General features: G+C 39.2%; 1 protein-coding gene across 3 annotated transcripts in view; it reads left to right on the top strand.

Annotated features, from left to right (window-relative positions):
* The window catches only part of CRB1 (crumbs cell polarity complex component 1), a 112,785-nt gene extending 85,951 nt beyond the window's left edge, over positions 1 to 26,834 (top strand). The window contains exon 12 of one of the 3 annotated variants that reach the window (XM_074906759.1): positions 22,087 to 26,834. In XM_074906759.1, coding sequence (XP_074762860.1) covers positions 22,087 to 22,173 — 87 coding nt within the window. In that variant the 3' untranslated portion in view covers positions 22,174 to 26,834. Of the gene's footprint in view, positions 1 to 14,258; positions 15,041 to 22,004 lie in introns of those variants that run through there. The other 2 variants (XM_074906758.1, XM_074906761.1) reach the window with 2 other exon arrangements.
* Positions 26,835 to 27,519: the final 685 nt, after the last annotated feature.

The following is a 27,519-nucleotide window of genomic DNA, read 5'->3' as shown; positions in this document are numbered from 1 at the left end:
GCTTTAAGATTAAGGTGTAACAGCAAGATCTTCATACACCTCCAATGTCGCAATTTTATTGCAAACCTTTTGATACTTGATTTTTTATTTAGAACACAAACTCCAAGACAAGTTCATGATTTTGTGAAAATCTCAGTATTCATTTAAAAGAAAAAAAAATAAGTCAAGAAAAAAGCATCATACCACTTCGGGTGTTAAGAAGAACTTGAAAAACCATCATCTCAATATGCTCAGAATTAGAGGAGGAATATCAGACATGCAAATGAAAGAAAGCAAACAAGCAAGGTTATGATTTCTGGAGGTATGGCTTGTGATGCTGAATACCGATATTATCTGTAATGGATCGCTCTATTTTGATACTGAGATTCAAATTGTTTTTCAGATGCCAGTGACTGTCATTCAGAAATACGGGTAATGAGAAGTAACTGTGTTAGGGCTTAAGACAGAATTAAGATTTCTGAAAAGAGGGAAAAGACAGCAGTTATGGGGGTACTGGAAGGCAGAGTAAAGGGATTTGCATCATCTGTGGGATGAATGAAAGTGGGTTTTTAATGTATTTGGCAAATACATGAGAGGTATTTCATCTTGGAAGTATAAACAGGGAATGATGGATTTGCTTTGTTGACCATAGTTCCTACTTCTGACCCTTAAGAAACAAGCTCTGACTGACCCTCTTCTGAAGGTGCTCTAATACAATCCGGACTCTGCCAGCAGTATCCTGTCACAATTTTAACTACAAAGAGCCATGTGCTTGTGAATTTGAAAATATCTTTGATGTTGTATGCTTATCTGGATTCTCTTACTCCCAATACATTTAATTTTTAAGAAACTAGATCGAATACTTGATTTACTTGGTACATGTGACTACAGTATGTTGGTGAAGCTAAAAATAAATAAAAAAAACCCCAACCCGCTTCAGCCTGGAAGTGATGAAATTAGGTTTCATTCTTTCATTGCAAATATTTTTCCAGGCCTGACAGCCAAAAATTCAGTTGAGAGCGCACTTGTATTGCCCCTCAATACAAAAAGAACATTGAATTACTTGAGCGTGTCCGAAGAAGGGCAACGAAGTTGGTGAAGAGTCTGGAGCACATGTTGTATGAGGAGCGGCTGAGGGAACTGGGGGTGTTTAGTCTGGAGAAGAGGAGGCTGAGGGGAGACCTCATCGCCCTCTACAGCTATCTGAAAGGAAGTTGCAGAGAGCTGGGGATGAGCCTCTTTAACCAAGTAACAAGCGATAGGACAAGAGGTAATGGCTTCAAGTTGCTCCAGGGAAGGTTTAGACTAGATATTAGGAAGCATTTCTTTCCAGAAGGGGTTGTCAGGTGTTGGAATGGGCTGCCCAGGGAGGTGGTGGAGTCCCCATCCCTGGAGGTGTTCAAGAATCAGGTTGACATAGCACTGAGTGATATGATGGAGTTGGGAACAGTCAGTATTAGGTTAATGGTTGGGCTAAATGATCTTCAAAGTCTTTTCCAACCTAGATGATACTGTGATTCCGTGTATCCATTAACTTGTAAGTTCAAGTACTAAATTTTTATATCTTGAGTTAGTGATTCTCCCTAAAAATAAGGAAATTTCTGTTTGCAATAAAAAATTCTTCAAAATTTCTACTTCAAGAACCATAAAGCCTGGTTCTAATAAGTATAGTCTAAGAAAGCAACGAAAAAACCTCCAACAAGTCTTCTTTCTGTCTTATTTAGATTAGTATTACCCAAAATAGATATCCAGAGAGTAAAAAAAATAGCAGAGTTTGGTTGTTCATTTTACTTTGTGTTTCAAGAGTGCCCCGAGACCCCATTAGACTCAGGAGCACATCCTGCTGGTGCTGTGTTCTGCTTGTGCTGGCACAAGGCAGACGCATCCCTGCACCGACTGATGAACAGCTCAGTCTGTACTTAGAAATTGTTTCTTAAACATTATCATCAGCTGCACCCTTGGGACATCACTTCCTCACAAAGCACACCCTCTTCTATTGTACATGTGAATATACATAAAACTTGAAAGTAGTGGTGAATTTCATGTTCTGGAATTAAAGTTCTGCCCAAGGTAGCTACTGCTATGTGCTCTGATGTGCACCACTGCTTCCTTCATATCCTCTTCCAGCTGGAACCATTCCATCCTCCTGGGTGCAAGGACAAGCATCATGCACTGGAGGTTATGGTTCACATTTAATATCATTAAAAATACACTGGTAAGCATGTAAGATATGTTCAATATTGAATCTAAATTCAATAAAACTCTCTCAGGCTTCCATAGCACAGACACACAGAATTTTGAATGAATCTGGTCTACAGCGATTAGCTAATGTATTCATTAACTGCTAGGGTTAGTAATATGAACGTAGCAAATGATACTTAATTACAATAATTAATGCCTGGTGATTCATGAATAATGCATCCCATAGCTATTTACATATTTATACTTATGAGGATATTAATGGATAATTACCATTTGACTAAAAGATGTGGACATCAGGAATGTAACAACTATACCATTTTCCCCCAGTCTCATTGTGGCTGTACTTGTTTTTCTTCCTCTTGCATACTTCTATCTTGCCATTATAGACAGAAATATAGAAAATATTTTCTTTTCAAGACCTAGAACAATATATCATGGCAAATACAGCCATGCAGGTTAGTTTTTACACTGCACCTGTTCTGAGCCAGTGCTCTCATCAGCTTATGTCTTGAGATCACAAAACAAATTAGAAGAGTTTTAGGATATTATTTGAAAAGAAAAAACAATGTTTCACCATCTCTTTCCATCAGAAAACTTCTCAAATATTAGGAGATGGAGTGCAAAAGCAGCATTAGCATTCTGCTTCTTCAAATGCAAAAACCAGGAACAAAAAAATCCCAAAGAAAAAATTTACACACTTGTAAGGGAGAGTATTTAGTGAAAGAACTTTGGTCTCTTTGTCATCAGTATAGATTTGTTCTTGTCCTGAATTTACAGTCTTTCCTACTGCAGATGGTTAGGACACCTCTATACTTCAGAGTTTGTTCATTTGTGAATCTAGGGTAGCAATATTGTCAACACCTTCGATCTGAACAAACTGTTCTGCCCTAGATGACTGGTATTTATGCTTCAACGCACAGATTTCAGCCTCCATGAAAGCAGATAAGATGCTGGCCCTCCCAAGCTTGGGGAAGACTGTAAGAGAAATAGAAGTGCAAAAATACAAGACAGAATTAAAAAAAAAAAATAAATTTCATATTCAAATATAATTATTTTAAAGCAATATAATAATTTTTCTTCTTAGCCTAATTTTAAATGTTCAATGTTGACAACACTAAGACAGTAATATTCAGCTGCCAGCCTTAGGATTGTGATAAAATGAAGAAGCAAAGCTAGGGAAGTCAACTGAAACTGAGAAGTGCTACCACCCTGATTTTCAGACAAGCCACTCACCTACTGCTCCTCCACAGCACCAGCTGAGGAGCTTTGGGTTCCCCAGAGGGCACTGAAAATATTATCCCAGCTGTTGCAACCTGCAGAGAGTGAGCAGAGGGTCTCACCATACACGGAGGTCAGCTCCAGGTTCACCTCGTATGGTGTGGCTGAGCAGCCCATCACTCCAGGCAGCAAAATCAGGTCAAGCCCTTGGGGAGCCTCAGACTGATGTCTTAGTAAGTGAGCACATTTGTATCTGCTATGATGCTTGTCTTCTCCAGTGCTCTTGCAGACTGTTGAGAAAGACTAATATGTACAATAGAATATTTTTAAAATTAAACCATTTTTCTGAAATTCCCTGTCCTGTGTAGCTAACTCCACTGTGTTTGAGGCCCTTGCCTTGCAATAATGTAACCTCATGAAATCAGAGATATTTAAAACCACTCATTTACATGCTCTGCAATCATACTGAAGCCAGCAGTACTTGAGGACCAAAGGAAAGAGGACTGAACCGCTGTTCAGAACTGATGCCCTCATCCTCCAGCAACCATGGCCAGCGTAGCCAGCCCATGAGACGTTCCTGCTGGCTTGCTTTCCCAAGCCGGGAGTAAGCTGTGGGTTAGGAGAACTATCAACAAGCAAAAGCTGACTCTCACCTATCAGCTTTCCTGATGCTCCTCAGATCTATGCAGGGAGCAGACTGTGGGAAGGAAGTAAGCAGTCCAGTCTATATAATCTACATTCTGTAAGACTGCTGCTGGAAGCATAAAGAGTATTCCATGGTACTTCTGATTTATTCTCAGTAGTACCTTACTTTGAGAAAACCCTCATCATGTCAACTATTTAGAGAAAACGACTGTACAGGACAGGTAAACTTACTACAGTCTGATGATAACTTATTGAAGGAATATTATTTCATCGATGGAAGTAAATTTTTACTATTTTTATTAGCGTGGCAGAGTCAGCATAACTGAGTGGGGAAAAGCTGGAATTTATTTGTTTTCACATCATTTGCATGGTTGTAGATCACGAGTCATGGCAGAATTGTTAGCATTGATGGTAGGAGCCAGAGAGACCCCAGCTTTATTCCTGTGCCAGGTCAAATGTGGGGTAAGAAGAAACATCTTTAGATTTGTAAAATGAGCAGCTCTGCTCTGGAAGTCATTGGAAATGTCACAATGCCATTTTTTACAGTTGTTTTTCAGAGCAGAACAGCCCCTTAATATCCCTTGCTATTTTCTATTAGTCTGTGTGCAAAACACAGGATTTAACTAAAATTTCTAAAATGATATTGCAAGAAATACATTTAATATGTGTCATAACGTAAGGTACAAAAACATTAGGATGCAAAGACAATAAGGTTATCTGATGTGTCTTAGCTGGGAGAGACAAGAAGGCTCCTCACAGGCCAGCATTACTGCACGCATCAGTGAAAAGCAGTTGAATATTTAATGTGCATGGTAAATATAAGCAGAAAAGGGAGCCCAGATGACATATGACAGCATAACGCTCTGCAATATAGGAATCAGCTCAAGTACGGTATTCACATAACACATTTAGTATTCAGACTAACACATTTTGTCTGTACACCATCCTTTATGTTGCGATAGCATTGTTTTCCTTTTTCTCACCTTCCAATGTTTTCCCTGTAGACTCACATTCACATCACATGGGCATTTACTTCAGTCATTGCTCACTTTATAATACATTCATGCACTCCATGCCTGCATTGTTCGGATACTAAATTTTACATCTTTTTTCTTGTTCTTTTCTCTTTTATCTATTTTTCCTATCTTCAAATAATACAGCAGGCTTAGCACTGAGGAAAGGTATTCTGAAAGTTCCTTTGGAACAATTAAGTCATAAATACAATAATATTCTTTTTTTAAATTTTTTTTCTTTTTTTTGGTAAGAGCAGGAGAAAATACTGCTGTCTTCCAGTTATCTCTGTAGAAAAAAGTGTAACTCTGATCTCATTGTAAGTACTAACAAAACACGAATGAACTTTTTGGTAATTCTTGTATTTCTGGCTATTGCTATGATTTAATGCTGAAACTTTGCATGTTTCCATTTATTTTGCTTCTTAAAATACAATTGATGAAAAAATTATTTTGCTGCAAGTATTGAGAAGTCTTTTGTTTGCTTTTTGGTGTCTGTTTCCACCGAAAATGGAAATTAGCTATGTTCAGTGGTAATTTTTTCTTTTTTTTTTTTTTTTTTTAATATGGGTATTTTTCTAGAAAATAGCAAACCAGCAGTGATACCCCAACAGCTGGCATTAGTCACTTATGAGCTTTCACTTTTATACAGTGAGATGCTTTTTTATTTGGTGGGCAACTTGGCCAAACATGGACTGAAATGAGACTGTAAATCTGTTTTAATTACATAAATCCCAAATAGCTTAATTAAACCAAAAGTTTCTAAAGAAAAGAAAATTCCAACCCCACTTTCAAGCTGAAAAAATGTAGTCTGAGCTTTCACCTGGGTACTTATGAAAAGAAAAAGGAACTAAGTAGAAGTTATAGAGTTACGATGGGGAATGATAACTTATTCTACTGAGTGCATAATGGCAGCAATCTCTTGGGATTCAGTGTTTGTCTTCACTAAAACTGACAGAACTGATACATGGGTGTGGGGTTTTACATGGAATTTATTGACAGATTAGGACCAAGGTGTCTTCAAAAGAAGCTCATTCACCACCATTATAATTAGAAAGACCAAAAGTTACCCCACACCTTAGATATGTTTATATATAAAGTATGCCAGATAAAGGGTAAATATGGAATTTCTCAGGTACTACAGATTAAGCACTTCAGAAAAATCTACCCACATTTATTAAGGTGCCTGGTTGGGAACAGTGATCCTTAATTACAACCACTACTTTATTTAGCCTGTGATAGTGCTGTAGCTCTTTAATAGTATTGACATATTAGCTCAGCATAACAAATGCATCCTGTAGGCTAGTGTTAATGCCTTGGAAACTAATCATATGCTTGAGGTTACTATCAAAGGTCTATGAAATCATGTTTCCAGATAAAAGGCTGGCATATTAATCTGACTATGTATGTCCTGATGAACTCTGCTTGCAAAGTACATTCTTGTGCAGAGTATTTTTCAGTTCTTGTTATGAAATTCCATTCCTAATAACATCTGAAAAAAATTGCACACTTTACTAGTCTTATAGAATATTTTTCCACTAAAAAGCAATAAAAAGAGTTCCTGTTCCTGAGGATCTGAAAAATATTTTGGTTCCAAAAAATTGGGAACACTTACCTGTTTTCATACAGAAAGCCACTTTAAATGAGAGGCAAATCTTGTTATACAAATATCTGAGCTTTGTACCAAAATAACTGTCCAGCAAATACAACAGTCCTTAAATTTATTCAAATAGTATTTGGTAGAACAAATTATTCACTTTTTAAGAAGATTAAGAGCACTGAAATTTAAAAAAAAAAATGATACTACTGTAATTCAATGGAAAGGACAGGAGAATCAGCAGCTTTACAAACCTTTGTAATTAATTAGTGAGCAGATTTTGCACCATGGCAGACAACTCTGGTTGTCGGCGGACCCTGTGAAATTCTAGGGTAGGGATTTTGAAGATTCTTAAGCACATAAATAGCTTGGGGTCTAATTTATCCATTACAGAAATGAATGGAAATATCACTGTTCCTGTCTAGAGGAACACTGGTAACACTCATGCTGCACCAGCAAGAGTCCAAGGGACTGGACCCTCTGTTCCCTCTTCTCCAAGCAGTAATTATTTGTGGGTGAAATTAAAGGTGTAGTTGCTTTCCTGAAGTGACAAGACTTTCTCCCCCATTGGCTTTGTGGCAGTTATCCAGAAAAAGGATGTGTGGTCTGAACACAGTAAACCTGGCCGACACCTAGGAGATGCTAATCCTGGAACACAAAAAAAAAAAAAAAAAAAAGAGACCTGTTCACAATTAAGATCAGTAAGGAAGCAGAGAGTAGGCATTGAGAGGGCCTAGTAACATCACATCTTCTGCGTGGCTAATTTCAGTTTGTATTCACAAATGCTAAAGTCTAATGTTTGGTCCTTTACCTGGGCTGACTCAAATCCCTCTGTAAAATGGCAGTGTAGGCATAGATCTCCTCCACAGAATTTATATAGTGATGTAACTGTTGTCATTTTTATCCCAAATCTTACTATTTTGTGAACTGATGCAGCATATTGCACACAAGAGTCATGCAACACACTGTGCTCTGTCTCATGGAAAATTCCATTTGGTCCTTTCTCATTTTAATGTTTCCTTTAATCAAACACAAAACTCATCGAGGCCAAAAGGAAATGCTTGATTTGTACACATATTAAAATGCAATACATCCTTCATGGTAGACCTAAACCCACTAGTAAAAGGTGGTGTCTTCTGTCACTTTCTACAGTTTGGAAGTTATTATCCCCTTATAAACTTTTCCTCATCCTTTCTGTATGTGATATTGTCAGGAAAACTCAGTGGTTGCTGAGGATCTCTCTGGAGAAGCCAGAGCAGAGATGAGTCCCAAAAAAACCCTATCAAGTTGCCTATCATTCCTGGAAGCCATCAGAAGGTGGTTTTGGAGGAGATCCTGGAGACACAAAGTGATACTGAGGGAAATAAATTGTCACAAGTAGGAAAATTGTGAGTAAAATGGATTTGTAAAAATCATGCAGATAGGGACAGTAGTGAACACCTGGGCTTCTTCTTAGTTCAGTAAGAATGACTTTGTTATTTTAAGTGAATGTTTGTGGAACATCTGTAAGGTACAGAAGTTTCATCGTCTTGTCCTTTACTAAGAACTGAACAGAGAGACCACAATCTACCCCAGGATATTTTAACCATGACACTTAAAAAAGATAAAGTGTTATTGGTATAACCTGCTGATAAGCAATAGTCTCAGAAACAGTGAAGCTCTCTAGATGGAGTTGACATGGAAGTGGTATTTCCCTTCAGTGCTCAGCTACCCCGTCTCCCCAGAGAAGCACTCAGGCCTGATGCACAGGCTGGTCAGAGTGTAACTGGCTTGGCACCAGAACCCTGAAACAACATATTTCACCTGAAGTAGTTGAAAATTCCTACCTCGTGATCACTATTTTCATCCTCTCCTAAAACCACTGATGAAAGAGGAAGCAGAAGTATTCTTCCAGAAGAAAACACTAATATATAAGACTTGTGCCAAAATTATATATAACTTGCTTGATTTCATGGTTACCTTACCAATCTTGAAATAAGCATGAGATAGGAATATTTTAAGGAAGCATGCAAGTATCAATCAGAAAAGTTACTTGGACCCATAAAGAAGCATCTTGGAAATCACTGATTAATTTATGAGCTGAATTAAATAGCTTATTTCTGGTATAAAAAGTAAAGAAAGCAAACAAGCAAAGTGTCAGGTTTGTGAGACTTCAGAATGGGATTTTGGCAGAGGATGAACTATCTCCAGACATTGCAATGCAACCACAGCCAGGTGCTTAACGAAATGGGTCATCATTTGTTTGAGGCAGTTACAGGTAATGAGAGTGATGGAGACAAATCCTTTCAGTATCTGAGACTATTTAAAAACAAAGCAAGATCCTTCAGCAGTCTTTAATCGGTGATAGTCCCACAGAGCATGGAGGTGAGCCCTTAGGCACCAGCATAGTGGAGTGAAGACTGCAGTCAAGGGCATTTGCCTGAGAGAAGTGACTGATCAGCCAGTTTGGGAAGAGCATCTGCTGGTGCTCAGACAATAGATAACAGATTAGTTCATGTGGAAATGCAAGTTTAGACTAAGTTCAGGCTGTAAACCTGTAATAAGTACATATCAATAATTTATTACCAGTGTAAGTGCAATATTCTTGCAGTTTAAACAAAATAGAATGCCATACTTTACTCCAGAAAGGAAATCTCATACAGCAAAAATGCCTGATTGCAACAGCTCCATGAAAGACTACCTGTCAGACTCAAGTTTTCTTGCTCAGGGCTTCATGCCTCAGTGTACTAGCTACTGTACAAACACCAAGCAAGTGACAGACTGCCAAAGATAGAGACTGACAGGTAAATCCTAAACTAGACCTTGCTAGTTCTCATTCTCAGTGGGAGTGTTAGAGCCTGGGCAGGGCTGTACTGCCCTGATATGGCTACTGGGGACTGATTGCAGGTACTGGTGCAGGCACGATTTAGGCAGTATGAAGAAATTAAATTCCATTACCATTTCCACCCTGGGTTGCCTAACTGATGATAAACTAATTGTGTCTCTATCTCATTATTCAGTTGGCCTGCTTTAAAGGGGATCTCCAAACAGAAAGCTACTATTGAAGAAATAAGGCATCAAGGATAGAGCTGAGAAGGAAGAACCTCTTAGGCTGACTGTTCAACACGGGAAAACTCTGGTATCTGAGAAAGGTGGAATCAAAGGGGAGGTTGTATCAGAAGCAGCTTACACCTGCAGATAAAGGGGGATTTTGACCTCAGTTCATGCACTGTAGAAAATGTTACTTTCAGCCTGTATTGAGGAGCCCCCAGATCTAAATAGTCATCTGGCTAGAAACAGGGTTGAGTTGCAATCATAGTCAATACACCTTGCCTTGGAGGACCAGAGATAAATTCAGTGAGCTGAGACAGCATTTTTTTTTTTCCCTTATCTCTAAGAAGTATGATCTTCAAGAAAATCTTCTGAAAGTGTAGGAAATCTTCTTAAAAGAAAGACACTGACAAGGCTGCCATTACTTCCTAGCATGTTAGAGTAAATCTCTCTAATCTGAAGCGCAATGTACTTTCTGATAGTTATCTTTAGGTGGCAGTAAGGTAAAAGCATGGAGTAGAAAATTAAGAGAAATCTCTAACACATATTTAGAGACCTTTTTCTCATGTACTGTACTGACTATAACATAGAAAGGGACTTCATAAACCACTTTCATCTTCAGCAGATATCCAAAAAGCAATTATTAGTGTTGGCTTAGTTCAGATAACATACAGATGCAAACCTGTTGAATGACAGCAATATTAATACAATGACTGGATACTACATTAGGTATGCAGTACTTGATCCATGAATCCCTGAGGACAGAGGCAAGGTTCACAGGTAGAGACACACTCGTATGTTCCTATCAACAAGAAGGAAGTACATTTTTAAAAAAAGTCACAAGAAAAAATAACTCCACCAACAAATTAAAGGTCTAAATCAAGAACAAACAGGGTTTCAAGAAGTAATTATTGACATGGAGGTTTATAGATTTTTTTTTTTCCATTTACTCTTTTCATGTATGCATCTCCGGATTCCAGAGTCTTTCCTGAAGCTAAGATGTAGTGATGTTTGCTCTCTCTAATCAACTTTCTACTAGAAAAAAAGCCAGTAGGATAAAAACATACTCAAAATTTTTATCAAGTAGTATAATTAGCTAAGTAACGCAACAGTGTCATGTAGTGTGCTAAGGCAAGTATTATGTAGCCAATAAAGGTCTATCTTATATCATTAATATTTACAGTTGGAAGCACAAGATGGCTGCAATTGAAGTGCTGCACTCAGCAAAGGCTAGCTGTTGACTTGATACCTTGTTGTCTGACAGTGTGAGACAGTCAAATAGCTACTTACTTCATCACCACTTGACAGCGTAATATTAATGCTAGGTAGCAACACATGGCTGTTTTGCAGGAGCTTAGCCCCAAATAGGGAGAATAATTTCATGGAACAGTTTTGAGATTGTAGGCTTAGCTTGTTAGTAGAGAACTAGGGTTGGAAGATGTCTGGCAATTACAAAATAAAACAGGTATCATAACTCTTTTTCTGCTATACTGTACTCTGCTGGCCCACCTATTATGCACCAGTGGACAGAGCAGTTTCTTATTCCCACAGAAAGCAACAAGAGGTAAGACTGACAGCTTCAGCACAGGTTGTACCAGTTCTCATGGAGAACCAGGACCTGGGGGAGACAGATGACCCTGCTTCACATTGTCACAGTCAGGGACCAGAGACCACCGAAGGTGGCTGCATCTGTATGTGATGCTAATCTTTGATGGGTACTTAGTGCTGTTCTCAAAGACCTGATTACAGAACTAAAAGAACATCTACCACTAGCATCAATAATTAAGGAAGAGATCTTTAACCTCAACTGTTTTGTGCTGGAAAGTAAAGTTTTGAGCAACCAGTTCTGTGCCCACAATGCAGATTGTACAACTTCATTAATTGAAACTGATAACGCAGAAGACAGATGAATCATGCTGGTGAAAACAATGCACATGGAAACATATTAGTGATGAGAAACAATATGCAGGTGTTTACTTAGATGGAATTTGTGCTTCCAGATTGCAAATACCTCAGCAAAATTTATCTTTTTTTTTCCCCAATACAGAAAAAATTGGAATCTAGAATGAGAGACAGATAGATAAAATATGTGCAAAATTCAGAAAATCAAAAGTTTGCATTAGAAATGGTTTAGTTTCACCCTTAACATAGCTGTTGATAGGCTATGCTATCATTTCCTTCCCCATTCTCTTATCTAAATGCTGTCATTCCCATCAACCCCATCTTGAACATTATCATCCTTCACATGCTGGACTGCTCAACACTTATGCAATCAATGAAGAAAGCAGGTTTGAAATTAACTCTTTTTTCTCATCATTTTAACTATTTCGTTCTGTCTACTGAATCCCTCTTGAACTCTTTTCCTTGGGAACTGTCCTGCCCTCATCTTCAGCATTGTAGCATCTTTTCCTATTTACCTGGTTTTGGGTTTAACCTACTGACCCCCTCCCACCCACTTCACTCTCCCATGACAACAGAAGCGGACTTCCTCAAAAGACCACTACTGTGTGTCTTCCAAATCCCTCTTCAGGAGTAATTTCTACTGGGACAACTATAGGAATGCAATAAATCAACCCAGCTATATGCAGGGCAATAACAGAAAGTAACTGTTTTCAGTTGTAGTCTTTTTATTTTAAATATCATCCATTCCTTCCTGCAAGATGCTTGAATGATAAGGCTTTTATCCACCAGCAAGTTTTATTCATAGAAAATCTGCTGTCTCAAAGCTGTAATGCAGTTGTCCCCTATGGAGAAACACCACCTGATACACTGCACTGTTATCCATGTACAAAAATAATTCTATATTATACCGCAAAGCATTTCCCAAACTGGAAAGGGATGTTACACCCCAGAGACTGACACCTTTACTAAAACATTTGTCTAGTCTGTGATTTAGCAGCTATGGGACAAATTCCTCCTCTGCATGGTTTGCCTGGATTTGCACCAGCTATAGATTTTCCCTCTTATCCTTTCAGACTGCAGCAGATGGTGAAGTTCCTACACCAGAGGCTGTCGATAGAATTTTAAAAGGCATCTCATAACAGCACATTGGAGTTGCACATTTAATCTGTGCTGCACCACCAAGATGATCTTAAAAAGACCTGGAATACACGTACAAAATTAGCACTGGCAGTTGCTGCAGAAATGCTATCAAGGAGTCTTCCCAAAGCCCACAGCTTAATGAGAGCTTACCTCCCAAACTGCCAGCCAAATCACTTCTCTGTGCATAACCAACTCTGCTGTCTAACAGAAAAGGCATTTAATACTCTGTCCTATAAGATACTGATCCAGGAAAATATCTGATGGAGATTTTAAGGCACTACTTACATACTTCTGGCTTTTTTAGGTCCATCTCTGAGCTCACATAAAATACAGTAGCCAAAACCAGAAATACTATTTATTCTGCCTAAGACAGACTATCCCAGACATACTAAATACCACTGTTTTCATGGCCAGACCACTTCCATTAAAGAGTTAATATAAGTCATATTTCAATACTGCAAATAGTTAAAGAAATTATAGTTACTGTATGTAGCCTGTTCTGTAAAGAGTAATTCCTTAAAGTGAGCTTCCAAATTTGACAAGCTACTTGCTCAAAAGGCTAATATTGTAAATAGAAGGCCACCTGAGCTGAACATCACTGCGAGTACTAACACTGAGAGAGAGGAAATTGTTTTGATTTAAACACAGCACTGTTTCCAAGTGGTCCGGGAATGGTCCTGCAGCTTAATGTGGGGAGGAGGAGGTCTGTGTACGCTGATCTGACTGGAGGATCAAGACCAATGAGCATAACACCCTTGTTTAACCAAAGTCTGCTTTACAATTTAGTTGCAACACTTTAGAAAGTTCTATCTCCGGTCTCCAATGTCTTGCTCCACTATAATTAGAAAAAACTTCCTTGTTAACGTCTTTAAGTGTCACAACAGTGTGACTTCATGTGTCAGGAGGGAGGCTGTCAGAATTTCTTAATGAGGCACTTTCCTTGCAAGCCCAGCTAAATCCTAGACTTCAACCATCTCCATCATTTTCTCACAGGACACCAGAGATGTAATTCTTTCTTGATAGTAAAGATTACATTTTTCTGATCTATAACTGGTCTGCCGGATGATCAGTTTACCATTGTAGCTGCTAGCACTAATTCTCTCTACATTTGTGCTTTGATTTCAAGAAGAACTGTTAGACAACTAAAAGTTGACAATTTCCAGAGAGGAATTTATTTAAACTGTCACATTTCAACTAAGACAAAGTATTCAAACTACATTTTATGAAAAAAGGTATACTGGATAGAGGTAGTAGTGAATGTAGTTTCTTCAGAGACATTTTAAGAAACAATATCCACCAACAATAGTAATAATATCAGACAACAATACCCCCCAGAAAATAGAGAAATAATTTTAAAAGAAAGACAACTTACATTCTTCTTCAAGGTGAGCTGCCTGTATATATTATACTGCAGATCTTCTGCATACATCAGAAGTAATCACCTAAGTTTTGTCTTCAGCAATGTCCATAGAGGTATGTAAAGGACTTGAGGTTTCATTCAGGCTCTCCAGCAATGGGATTGTCTTTTCCTGCAGATATCAGGAAAACAACTCAGAGGCTGATGGCAGAAACAACAACAGCAATGCTGAAAATTCAAGACTGTCTACAACTCTATATGTGCTATAGATAAATTTTCAGAGGACTACAGAGATGAATGAGGGACAACAGAATAGCCTCCTCCCAGTGGACATGGTGTCAGCTAGAGGAGTTCCCAAGATGTGGAGAGAAAAGTAGTCATGCTTACCTGGTATACAGGAGGCAAAGCTACCTGTGACCGGCACCAGAGCCAGTACGTGGCAACCACAGGCTGCCCTGAACTGGAGCTACAGGCTAGATGACTGCGGGGGAAGGCCATCACATCTTCAGGCCCCGGAGATCTTAATCAGGTATTGAAGGCTCCAAGTCTGAATCTGGTCCTCCTACAAACTGGTCTTACTCACTAAGGAAGAAAAACAAGAGAGAAACCCTGCAGCAATCTTTCTAGGCCTGTTTTTTTTCCTCTTGCTTTCTGCTTCTCAGTTTCAGAGAAGTCAAATACTTTTTCATCAAGTTTAAAGTACTGCAAATATAGTGCCTTTCTGGAATGACTTCCTTCACACACAGAGACAAGAAGAATGGCTATGCAATGTGACTGCCATAGAAAATGCACTTTTGAAGCCCACAAGATAAACTGAAGATTTGTAAGGTGTGCAGAAGGAAAAGGAATTGGTGACCTCACTGGTGCTCAACAGTGGAAAATCAGCTAAGGTGCACTGCAGACACTAAGGGCTGCCTCCTTTGTTGCCACAGGTACCAAAGTAGAAAAGAATAAGTTATTCAAGCACCTGAATTATAACTGTGTATAGGCACACTCAACATAGAGGGGTACCCACATGGACAACAGCATGAAGTAGGAAACCAGGATAAAAGCATAAAGAGGATAAAGCAGTTAAAGAAAATAGGTGATGCGTATAGAATCTTAAAAATAGTTTCCCATTTCCGGTGGCCTGTGCAGTGTTTGGCTCAGCTGGACATGAGTCCAAAATGGACTATCAGTTCAACTCAGCAGCATAACATCTAGGCCAATGCAACTCTTGGGAGCTGGGGGCTGGTGTTTAGCACAAGCAGAGCAGCTATGTTTTACAGATGATGTGAGGGAGAGCAATAGGTGCTTTCTTGTGAAGGTGAAAAAAAACCCAACCCACAGAAAAAGGGACTTCATGTGCCACACATTTAAAATACATTTATTGGAACAAACTCAATCTATAGATTTATGGCCACTTTACTGCTATTGAAAATAAACTGTAGTCCCACAAACTGGGGTTATCAATGCATCTCATTATAACAGATTTGTGTATGACTGACAGGATTTCTTCTTGAAGTACTGGGATTCTTATTTGAATTCAGCCTTTAACAGAAAAAAATTCTGATAAGATGGTTGTAAATCCCCAGTGAAATAAACTTAGTGTATCTATAGGCTTTTTAATCAGGTTAATGGTTTTTCTTTGGCTGCTCAGGTTTGTCCCTATATGTCCCCAAACCTTTCAAAGTAATTCTGACATGGATTAGGACCACTGAAGCCAATCGTCCCCCATTACTATCGCAAATGGTTTTGATTTGGGGGCAGTAAGTCTGGATGGCATGGATCAGATGTTCTTACCATGAATGAAGTGATAACCTTGTGAGTGGTGTCAGGACTCAGGATCCAGAGACTTCACTGGTGAAAGCTCCAGTACATATAAGCAGCTGCAGAATTCCCAGAAAGCCCCACACGTGGCAGAGAAGGGAATTTTCTGAGGTTTGGCAGTTCCTGTGTTTTAAAGCTTGTGTTGATGTTGCTGTCTTGCCAAGCATCCAGAATCGGGCACATTTCTGTGTGAGTGCTGAAATGGAGGCTGACTAATTCTTAATGCCCAGTGACAGAGGCATGCTTCTACTTTCAGAGCACATTCTGCCTTTCACAGACCAAAGACACATACTCTTGATCCAAGCCACACTTTTCCACGCAAAGCTCGTGCCTGGGTAGCAGTGTCCTGAGGAATCTCACACTACTTCTCTCACACCTACAATGATTTCTCTGCTGGCACCACAGCTTGCTCTTCTCTCTTCCTGATCTGGCTCAGCCTTTGGTGTCTGTGGCCATAATACTCATCCTCCATATTGACATAAAGCAGGATTAGATCAGCTAAATCATGCTGATGTAAAACACACAAGAGGAAGAGGCCCAGGGTATTTTGCTGGCTCCCTTGTGCTTTTCTGCTTGCCTTTGACATTTGGCACACATGAAAATGTTCGTATATGGCAAATGCCTAATGTTCCCCTCATATAAAATAACCGTTTGGAAGATGGCTTATTTAAAGATAAGCATACATCTACTGGATTGATAAATGCTACTAAGCTTTGACTTGGGAACTGGGGCCTTCTTATCCAAACTGTTCATCTACAAAGCAAATCCAGGAACCAAGGCAGAACAATCTATTTCAGTAACCGAAACCAGCCCTACAATGAAGTTTCACTCTATTCAATGATTTATTTTATCTAATCTAAACATTTTAAATAATTTTTATTTAATAATTTAAAAAAAATATTTAAAAATCAGCTCTGAAATTAAATCACTTGTGAAAAAACAAAAAGTCTGTTTTTAAAAAGGCAAAAGAAGCTTTTTTCCTGCATTTCCTCCTGTCTTTGCAGATGAAGCTATTCACTTCATGAAAACTAAATTCAAGAATATTTTTTCTTCCTTTTTTAAAAATTTTGCCAAAATAAATTCATCTTGCTCTAGCTGACATCCAAAGACATATAAAGAGAAGATGCTACGTAAAATATCTTAGCAAGAAGCAGAGTGGCCTTCTAATGTTAGCAGACTTCATCTTGCCATCAGCGTCCATTACCATTAAGGATACAGCTTTTACTGACAACTAATGTGTATTAGGGGCAGGGGAACTCTCACAGCTATTCTGTCACTGACTACCTTTTAAACAGGCTCATAATAAGATAATTCAGGTTGGAAGAGCCCTCAGGAGGTCTCCCAGTCCAACCTCAAAGCATAATGAGAATCTCTAAGGAATTGCCCAGTGAGTAAATTAACCCTCCTTCAGTTGCCCTACATATATATAGTTATTCATAAGCAGTGCTGAAGTTACATTCAGAAACAGCTTGTGATATTTATTATAGCATGGGTATTTATTAGCAAGAAATATTTCTGAATGGCTATCACAGTATATGGAGGTCTCGTAGGCTTCTCTGACAACAAAGGTCTTTGGCAGAAAGATTCAGTGCCTTGTTTCTCTTCATAAATTTCCAGGTGTCCTGTGGCTTTTTTTGTTTGTGCTGAGACAAAATTAAGTTTGCCTCACTTTAGCCTTTCCTTTCCAGAGTTTTTCCTTTGGGTTTTGAAGCTCTAGGTCACAGAATACCTCTTGCGTGGAACTCTGTCGCTGCTTTGTGATAAACACACCAAAAAATTGTATATTCATAGCAAGTGGCCCTCTGGGATTGCATAACCAGATCTTAACAAGTTAACATGGGGAAGTGAATAGCCGCCTGTGTGATATGAAGTTGAAAAGTGATGTCTTGTGATGGTCTAATCAAGGAGACATGAGGTGTGCATTGCTCACCACCTGGCGCCTCAGGACGCTCACAGACTCGCAGCCACAGGTGAGGTGCTGTGCGGCTGTGAACACCCAGAGAAGCAGCTCCATGCAAGAGCAGTCCCACAGTGGTCAGAGGGGCTCTGCTCTTTGAAACATAGGAGAGGTTCATAGCCTGGATCCATCTACAGTGGAAGCAACAGAAAAGGACCTACCAGAAGATCCTGAAGCAGTGATACAGGATCTTTATGTTCAAACTGCTTTTTTAAAGCCCACTCCCTACCATTATGCAAAATACACAGACAGGCCAGTAACAGAAAACCTCTTTTTCCTCTGTCTCAGCAGCACTATGTTTCTAAAAATGCTGCTCAGTCCTTCTTCTTTTCTAGATCACCATTTACAATTATTTCAGTCTGTCATCATGCCTAAATACTGCAGTGAACAGACTGAGATCATGGGGGAAAACACTTTTCAGATTTTTTTTTCCAGATCAGCCAATTGATTTTACAAATTAATTTAACTGTTCAGCCATTAATCACTACGGTAGTAGTTGATTTTGATGGGACTAGACTGCAGAGCCTTCTGGCAACTCTTGTTATCAGTTCAGTGCTACTGCTAAGGGGGCTACCTATATTGTAAGCTTAAGAGGAGATCTGTGGGCTGATAAACTAGAGGACAGCACTTGAACAGTAGATTTATTTTTTTTAAATCAATAGAATCCACCCCAAAAGATGACATAAAGGCCATTTTTTCACATTTAGAAATTAAAAGCAACACAAACACAGAAATCAAGTATTTGATCATGGTAAAAACCCAAACTCTCTAGATTTTAATCAGTGGGGTAACATTTTAAAATACTGGCTCAAGAGGAAGTGTTTTGTCCAACACAGATACAGGCAATACGGGCAACTTTCAGAAGTTTTTTCAAGTTCACGTCACTGGTTAACCAAATCAAATCCAATGAATGAATAACAGTTATAAAACAGAAACAAGAATTGGAACAAAATGTATAGTGGCTTGCTATGGTGTGCTATGGGTAAGGCTTCTGTAATAAGTAACTACTGCAGAATGAAAAAAAAGCCCTGTTAGGACAATTTTAACTTCAGAATGATGTTTAGATAGGTGACTGTATTTTAACACGTTAAATGGGGGGTTTCTCCCCAATTCCTAGCGTAAAAATTTTCTTTAAGAAATAAAATTAATTTGAAGGATGAAAATGTCTCCCTAGATATAGACATACATACAAATACGAATGGAAAGAGTATGAAATGGAAAATAAGAGAATAAGCTCAGATATTTCACATACCAGAGACCACGCAACAGCACCCATTTGCATATAGTGGTGAATTTCTTTCACAAACATCCTGTTCAACCCTAGGATAAGGGTGAAATTAGACTATCTTGGCCCTCAGTTTCCCAGAGCAGACAACGAAAACAAAAGATGGCTTCTGAGAGTAAAAATTCCATTAAAATTTTGCAGCCTCTCTGAGACAAGAGGAACAAGGGTCATATAATCTAACACAGTACAGAAAAAAATAAGGTCTCAAATATAGCTGTATCACCATCCGAACATGAAATGACCTTCCCAATCCAATACCATTTAATAGACCAAGCTGTTTCATGCCACCTTGTTTTAGGGTTAGAGTCATGTGGTCTGTTACCTGTACTAGATTATTTCTATGGGAAAAAATGTTTTTAAAATCATAGGAACCATATATGTAGCCATCAAGGACAGAGGAAAATATCCTAGCTAGTCAATGCACCCCCCCTAGAGAGAATCCCTGAGCCAAACTTGGTTTTATTATTATAGTAGGACTTTTTACATCAGTGGAGGTGGAGAGAGGAAAAAAGAGGAAGGATTGTTTTTAACATTTTCCCTCTGGCATTGTTGTTCTGCAAAGGCATGAGTCCAAGCAATGTACACAGAGCAATAACATCCACTTACAGTACATCCACTGCTGAATGCAAAATCATCGTCATTCTCAGGACTGTAATTGCACTTTCTCAGAAATGACGAGTAAGCAGGTCAGTAAAATATTCTGTAACATGCAGTATCTAACTGGCAAATGGGCTTTGACCTGCTGTTTTCTGTTTCTAAATATTTTGGGATTTGAAAGTTCAGCCTCAAGCACACATTCATCTATGGCAGTTCAACTGTCATTCGTAATACAAATCAAAAGATGATGGATGGCAGAATCTGCCCAGAAGTTCAATTCTTGCTAGGGTCATTCTGTCCGTAGTGACCACTTTTCCACACTAACTACATCAATTCATTGGTTACCTCACCATAAGCATTTTTTACACACAAAAGCACATAGATGTGTTTAAAGCATTCATCTAACAACTATAAAATTTCTCTGGTCTAAAGCTTTTCAACTGCCAGATTTGTTTATGCGCACTGTGCCTTCTGACATTATCGCATTTTCCACTGCCACATGAAAACAGAAAAAAAAATCAGAGCATCCATACGTTCATCCTGTACTGTACTGCTTGTGTTTCTGTAGATGAAGCTTCAAATCCTGTATATAGAAGAAGAGCTGGATGAATATTTTAAAACATATTTGTGAAAATATTCTGATTAATTTCTCACTGAATAGATTTTAATTGCACTCTGGTGCAGCCTCTTACTTCATGCAAACATGCTGGTAGAAAAGTTTACGGGCAAGAATGCCTGTAGAAATAGTACATTTTACAAAAATATTTACAGTAAGCACATTTTCTGTATATAAGTACATGTATTCACACAAACTTGACTCCTCCAGCAAGAGAAACAAAAATGCGACTGAATACATATCCAGTCAAAATAGCTAAAGTTTAACTTGCAGGAGCAAAGACTAGAAATAATGTGTTCACAACCAAACTAGGGATAATTAATTATTATTAAAGTGATTAAACAAAGAATTGCTGAATTACTACTACACTCTGCAGACATATATTTTCAAAGGTTATTTTCAAGCAGAAAGGAAGCCATCACATGAAATGGGTCACAGAATCAAAGAATCAACTAGGCTGAAAAGGACCTTGAAGATCATCCAGTCCAACCACTGACCTAACATTGACAGTTCCCAACTACACCATATCCCTCAGCGCTATGTCAGCCCGACTCTTAAACACCCCCAGGGATGGGGACTCCACCACCTCCCTGGGCAGCCCATTCCAACACCTGACAACCCCTTCTGTAAAGAAATGCTTCCTAATATCCAGTCTAAACGTTCCCTGGAGCAACTTGAGGCCATTACCTCTTGTCCTATCACTTGTTACTTGGTTAAAGAGACTCATCCCCAGCTCTCTGCAACCTCCTTTCAGGTAGTGTAGAGGGCGATGAGGTCTCCCCTCAGCCTCCTCTTCTCCAGACTAAACACTCCCAGTTCCCTCAGCTGCTCCCCGTACGACCTGTGCTCCAGACCCTTGACCAGCTTTGTTGCCCTTCTCTGGACACGCTCAAGTCATTCAATGTCCTTTTTGTAGTGAGGGGCCCAAAACTGAACAGTCATCGAGGTGCGGCCTCACCAGTGCCGAGTACAGGGGTAAGATCCCTTCCCTGTCCCTGCTGGCCACGCTATTGCTGACACAAGCCAGGATGCCATTGGCCTTCTTGGCCCCCTGGGCACACTGCTGGCTCCTGTTCAGCCGGCTGTCAATCAACACCCCCAGGTCCCTCTCTGACTGGCAGCTCTCCAGCCACTCCTCCCCAAGCCTGTAGCGCTGCTGGGGGTTGTTGTGGCCCAAGGGCAGCCCCCGGCATTTGACCTTATTGAAACTCCTCCAGTTGGCCTCAGCCCATGGCTCCAGCCTGTCCAGGTCTCTCTGCAGAGCCTCCCTACCCTCGAGCACATCAACACTCTCACCCAGCTTGGTGTCATCTGCAAACTGACTGAGGGTGCACTCGATCCCCTCGTCTAGATCATCAATAAAGATGTTAAACAGGAGTGGACCCAAAACCAAGCCCTGGGGGACATTTCACTGCATGAAATTCATCCAGTTCTGCCTTCTATATTAAATATCCAGCACTGTGTGTGTAACTGAAGAGTCCATAGAACAAAATCTGGAGGGACTAATGTCTTTCTCTACCAATAAATGGTGCTTCTGCGGTAGCTAGTCCTTGCAAAGTCCTAGCCATAGACTATTTTTTGTTTTCTTTCCATGGTAGCTCAAGTGTGTCTCAGTATTCTGTTGATGTAAATTATATTGCAATTATTTCAATCCTTCCAGTTGACAACTGACTTGATCTCGAACATATTCACCTCCATTGGCTCAGTAACGCTGGCCTTGTTATTGATCCTCTTCTTGGCAGTTGTGGTTTCAGTCATCGCTGCCAATAAACGGGCAACTCAAGGGACCTATAGCCCCAGCCGGCAGGAGAAGGAGGGGTCCCGGGTAGAGATGTGGAACATGGTGCAGCCACCGCCGATGGAAAGACTGATTTAGAAGAAAACGCTCCTCTGTGTTGGAAGATGGCGAAAGTGGACAGTGTACATATGTTAGATATATTAATTTTTATTCTGATACCAGGAATACTCATTATAAAGATTACAATGACTTCGGGCTTTCAATATTTTCAGTATTTATCTTTTAAGTTCAATAAGATTAAAATTCTCTTAGTATTTAAGTGAACCAATGCCGTTTATCATTGTTTTGGACCAACCTGTCCAAGGACAATTTTTATTTGCACTGGAAACTCCAGCCTTGATAATCAGCAGTAGGCATTACAGACAGTAATGGCTCCTGGGATATACGTAAGTGCCTGTCTCAGATGCAACATGAGTAACAGCTTCCCATTTGTGCTTTCCTTAGACTGCTTAGCAATCACTGCTGCAGAAGACAATGCAGACAAATCAAATAAGCCTGTACAATACAGACATTGTAATTCTGTTATCAAAGGGTTTAGTACTAGAGCTGTGTCTCAGCATATCTACTTTCATCTGTTAATCAGGGATTAAAAGGAAGCTGTGCGAAAACTCTCCAAAATAGATTCTTCAAATTTAATTGGTGTTCTTTCCTCCAGTTCTCTCATTTTACCTGCTGCCCCTCCACCTTCCACTGAAAAGAATTTCAGTTTCCACAATAACACATATTTCTCTGAGTATAAAAGAGTGTGTCTTAAAATATCAGGCAGGCACAATCTGGCCTCTGAGGAGACATGGAATCTAAACATCCTAAACAAATTCTATGCATCCACACTACTGCCATTTTCTTATTACAATATGATGGTCCATTTTAGAAAACTATTGCTTCTCACATTGCAAACATATATTGGCTGCCAAAAAGCATGCTAGAAAACATCTCCCAGAGCTCATGGAAAACAGCAGGAAAGAGGCAGAAGTGGCCTACAGGTAAAGCACTGGCTTGGAAATAATTACAACAGATTTGTTGCTTCTTCTGGAGTTCAGACTTCTCGTATGATCATGGGCAAATAAATTTTTATGCCTTAATTTTCCTCTTTTAAAACAGGGATAATCCTATTTAACTACCCTGTAAACCTCAGCAGCAAAACAAACACAACCGTTTGCTGAAAGAAAACAAATGCATAAAATGTACTGGAAGAACATGAGAAGTTTGAAAGAAATCTTGTCGTGAAATAGACATTTGAAAATCTTCAAAAGATTTAATGATCATTCTTGTAGCAGAAATGCACCCAGGTCAAAAGGATTTTTTTAAAAGTAGGGGAAATTTTTAGCAGACGTAGTCAAGAAATTAAAGCATAAACATTACTCCCACACAAACTGAACCCACAGTAAAGAGGCAACAGAGTGGAAAGTCCATGATGGCAGTTCTTTCTTCCTGCAGTTCAGTTTATATATGGCCACAGTTGTGAAACTTCCCAGATATATGCATCAGACCCCGGATGGTTATTCCAGGAGTTGCATAATAGAGTATGCACACTCAGTATACAAGACTTTAACTCATCTTTTTAGGTGATGATCAATTCTTAATGCATTTTGAATGAACCCCTTAAGGGACTACAGAAGATCAATGTCACTCGCATTTATTTTTGTATGAGGTAATTAGCAGTAACTATGATAAATAAGCACGTTCTAGATTTTTTGCAGTCCTCACTGATATCTTTCAAAACAAGGCACTGCAGAAAATGTGAGTGGATGGTAAGATTCAAGCCGAGTTAAAAGAGCAGAATGTAGTCACAGCAAAAATGTACAACATATTCTAGCCCAATTTACAGCTTTGTTTCTGAAGCTTATTATTTTGAATGCAATCGTTGTACAGCTGCCGTCTAAATCCAGAGAGTTCAAATAGCGACTGGATGGAAAGAATGGAAAAGTAAGTTACCAAAAAATACGATGTGAGATAAGAGATAGCAGAGATTCAGGGTAGATCTTTTTGAATCACGGCATTATGTAATTGTAGATGTAATAGCTTTTAACTGAAACTCTAGGTTTGGCCCAGCATTTGCCCTGTAAGACACTGCTAAGGCATAATAAAGAATACCATAAAGTTTGTTAGGTGTAATCATTCCTAGAAAGATACATAAATATTGGAAGGAAGATTAAACTTCCTTAGAGCGTATGGTTTGAGGTAGCAAACACTCACCAAACGAGACAGCAAAGTACAGCATGTCAGGGTGAGACCACAAGTGAAACAGGAGTGATTTGTGCAGATTCTTAGACACATTGCTTTAGCCTCACCCAAAAAAAAGATGTGAGAGACTCAAAGGCAAGGTCATCTCTGCCTAGAAAGTGGCAAGGGGGGGAAAAAGATGCAGGAACCTGTGATAACAAGAGGGTGAGCAGTAAGTATGTGAAGAAGAGGAGCTGTAAGGCCACAGGCTGGGAAGGGCTTGGGGACAGAGAGCTCTGAAAACCAGGGACAATCTAGAAGCACAAACTTGGCACAAGTAGCAGAAACAATGTTGAACTAGTAAAGTGGATACAAAGAAGATACTTCCACACACCTGCTTTGTGTTCTTGGGTTTCTGGTCAATGATCTAAAAGGAGAAATAAAATTGACAGAGATCTCAGTGAAGAGCAGAGAGGGAGAAAGAAAACCGGAAATTAAGTAATTTCAGAAATAGCAATACGATGGTTATAATAAAGATCTAACTTAGAAGTTCACCCTTCTTTGAGCAGGAGGTTGGACTCAATGACACCAGCAGGTCCCTTCCAGACTAAATTATTATATGATTTCAAGAGAAAGGACAAAATAGAGAAAGCAGCTGAAGATGGAGGCAGTTTGCATGGAGAACTAAATTGAAGGAAAGCATTATTGTTCATGGTGAAAGTTAGAGCAAGAATAAGGAAGTGGCTGGAAAGTAATTCTGCTCTTCTCAGTGATTTCAGTTTCTGGATGAAATTTTGGAGACAGTAGAAAAACAATCTGTACAGAGATAATAAAATATTTGAGAAAGTGTTGCCACACAGCATCTATAAGGCTGAGCAAGATACCCAGGAACATGTACAGAGGAAGGAAGAGACAGAGAAGATGAAAGCCTGAAGAGTTTTCATACAGACCAAAGAGAGCTTTGGAGGAATATGCTCCTAAAGAATTAAAAAGACACCCATAAAAGCACAGCAAAGGGAAAATCTCACAATGAAATATATGTGTGGTTTGTTGAAGGTAAGTCAAGGAGACAGAAGGCAGGGGAAAAACCTTTAAACTAAGATTAGAATAAGTTGTGATTGCCGTCAGTCTCAGTGGAGAGGAAATGATAAAAATAAGACTGGTGAAAATTCATGCAAAAGAGAGAAAAGAAAATGAAAGTGGATGGCACTTGAAGGTGGAAGAAAAAACTGGATTGGAGCAAGGGTGAAGCTGGGTTTACATAGCAGTGAAGCCATAGGAAAGGGAGGGAGGTTGATGGTGAGTCAGGAATAAGAATTACCTACTGAAGTAGATCTGTCTAAGTCAACTTAGAGGGAGCATGTTTTATTGCAAATAGGGATTAAAATGTGAAATATTCAAAATTCTAGTTATGATCTCATAAGAAACAGACAAGAAAAGGCCCAAAAGGCACAAATCTCAGTTCTAAATACACATTTTGAAAAGCTGAGTTAACAAAGCAAAATCCAAAGAAGGCAGGCAGGCAGATGATGCAGCTGGAAAAGCTCAATGGCAGCCTGGTGAAGCACAAGAAGTCCCAAAGCCATCACTATATTAACACGCTATAGTGACTGTGAAACACATGATTACAAAGACTGACCCTTCTGGGCCCCATCTCAACCAGGGAACAAACGTTAAAACAGAAGAGAATACATTATAAAGAGTGTCTAATGCCATTTTTGCTGAAATTTAAACCACAGATTAAGACTGATACAGCAGATGTCAAGCTATTTACAGCTTCTCAGCCCAGGGGTATAATAAAATGCATATAGAAACACAGGCATTCAAGGAGGAGTAATAACATCTAAGAGGTGTGGAGAGCATTTGTGATGCTGTAGGGAAAGAAATATCAAGACTGTCTTCTGGTTTCCCAAAAGCACTGATAACCTCCATTAATATGGTGGTATCGCAACACAAAGACTTAAAATATTTCAAAATTACACTTGTTAAATCTGTCTCACTATTTGACTCAAAAGCTGAAAACAAAATAATTTATTCATGATCATTTGCAACCTATTAAAGAAAAAAATGCACAATATACTCCCAAACCTTACACATTTAAACTTTATCTTCATATCTAACAGTCTTCTACAAAGAAAGAGAAGGTCCTAAGTTAGAACACATGATATGCTCTGTACCAAATCCCTCCGAAGATACTCAGAAGCAGGGGAAGGATGAAGCAACTTACTCCCCTTTCACAGTCCATTCCCTTTTCCCTTGAAAGAAGTAACATCCAGCCTGTGAATCAGTGAGGAATACCTTTCAGAGTCCCAGGAATATTTACACTAGGCAAAATACAAATATTGCAGGTGGAATTTGGCCAGCTCAGAATGATAGTGTATCACTGCATTATGTGCCTTCTCCATTTTATGTAAAATTGACTGTTCCTTCTCTGTATGTAAATAGTATGCTTATAGCTTAGATAGTGTATTTGTATTACTATTTTGCTGTTTAAAGATCAAAATGACCAATAAATGATTATATTGAGACATATGCAACCTATAGTTTTTTGCTTTGTGGGATTATTTCATCATGCATTTACAAAGGAAATTATACTCAGGTCAGAACTATATTTGCAGTTTAGAAAGTCAGACTTGCCATTCGGAATCAAGTGATCAAGAAACATTTTCCGTACCTGGAAATGAGATGAACGTGCTTTGTGTTATGGTTGCAGCTGCCAGCCTTGGCCTTGCAATCTGCACCATCCTTTGACTATGTCCATGCTGACTGATTGTCATGTGCCTATCAAAGGGAGGTGTTTTGTGCCGGGTCACACGAATCAGTACAGCTTCACTAGAGCTAATTTATACAAGCTGAGAATCACATGGTCTGTTTTCTTAAATTACTGCTGGGCAGAGCAGTAAGAATTTTCTTCACTCAATCTCCCATTTTCACAAGAGGCTTTCTGCTCAGTTCAAAAGTTTCTCTGCTACTTTTCAATAAAGATCAACACCTAAGAAAGTGTCCCATTCTCCCAAAGGCATCAGCTAGCTATAACTGAAAGGGTCCCCTCAGAGGAGTTCAGCTATATTGATGCTTGTAGTTGCACTGCAAGCTCCCCTTCAGCCTGGCTTGCTGTGACTGCATCCTCAGGACATCTCCAGGTAAGACAGATTTAAGACAAACAAAACACTATCCCTTCACTTTCATGTGCCTTCTCTGAGTGATGCTCAAC

This window comes from Athene noctua, chromosome 5 (assembly GCF_965140245.1).
Source record: "Athene noctua chromosome 5, bAthNoc1.hap1.1, whole genome shotgun sequence".
In the NCBI taxonomy this organism is placed as follows: domain Eukaryota; kingdom Metazoa; phylum Chordata; class Aves; order Strigiformes; family Strigidae; genus Athene; species Athene noctua.
This window is presented reverse-complemented; position numbering and strand designations above follow the sequence as displayed.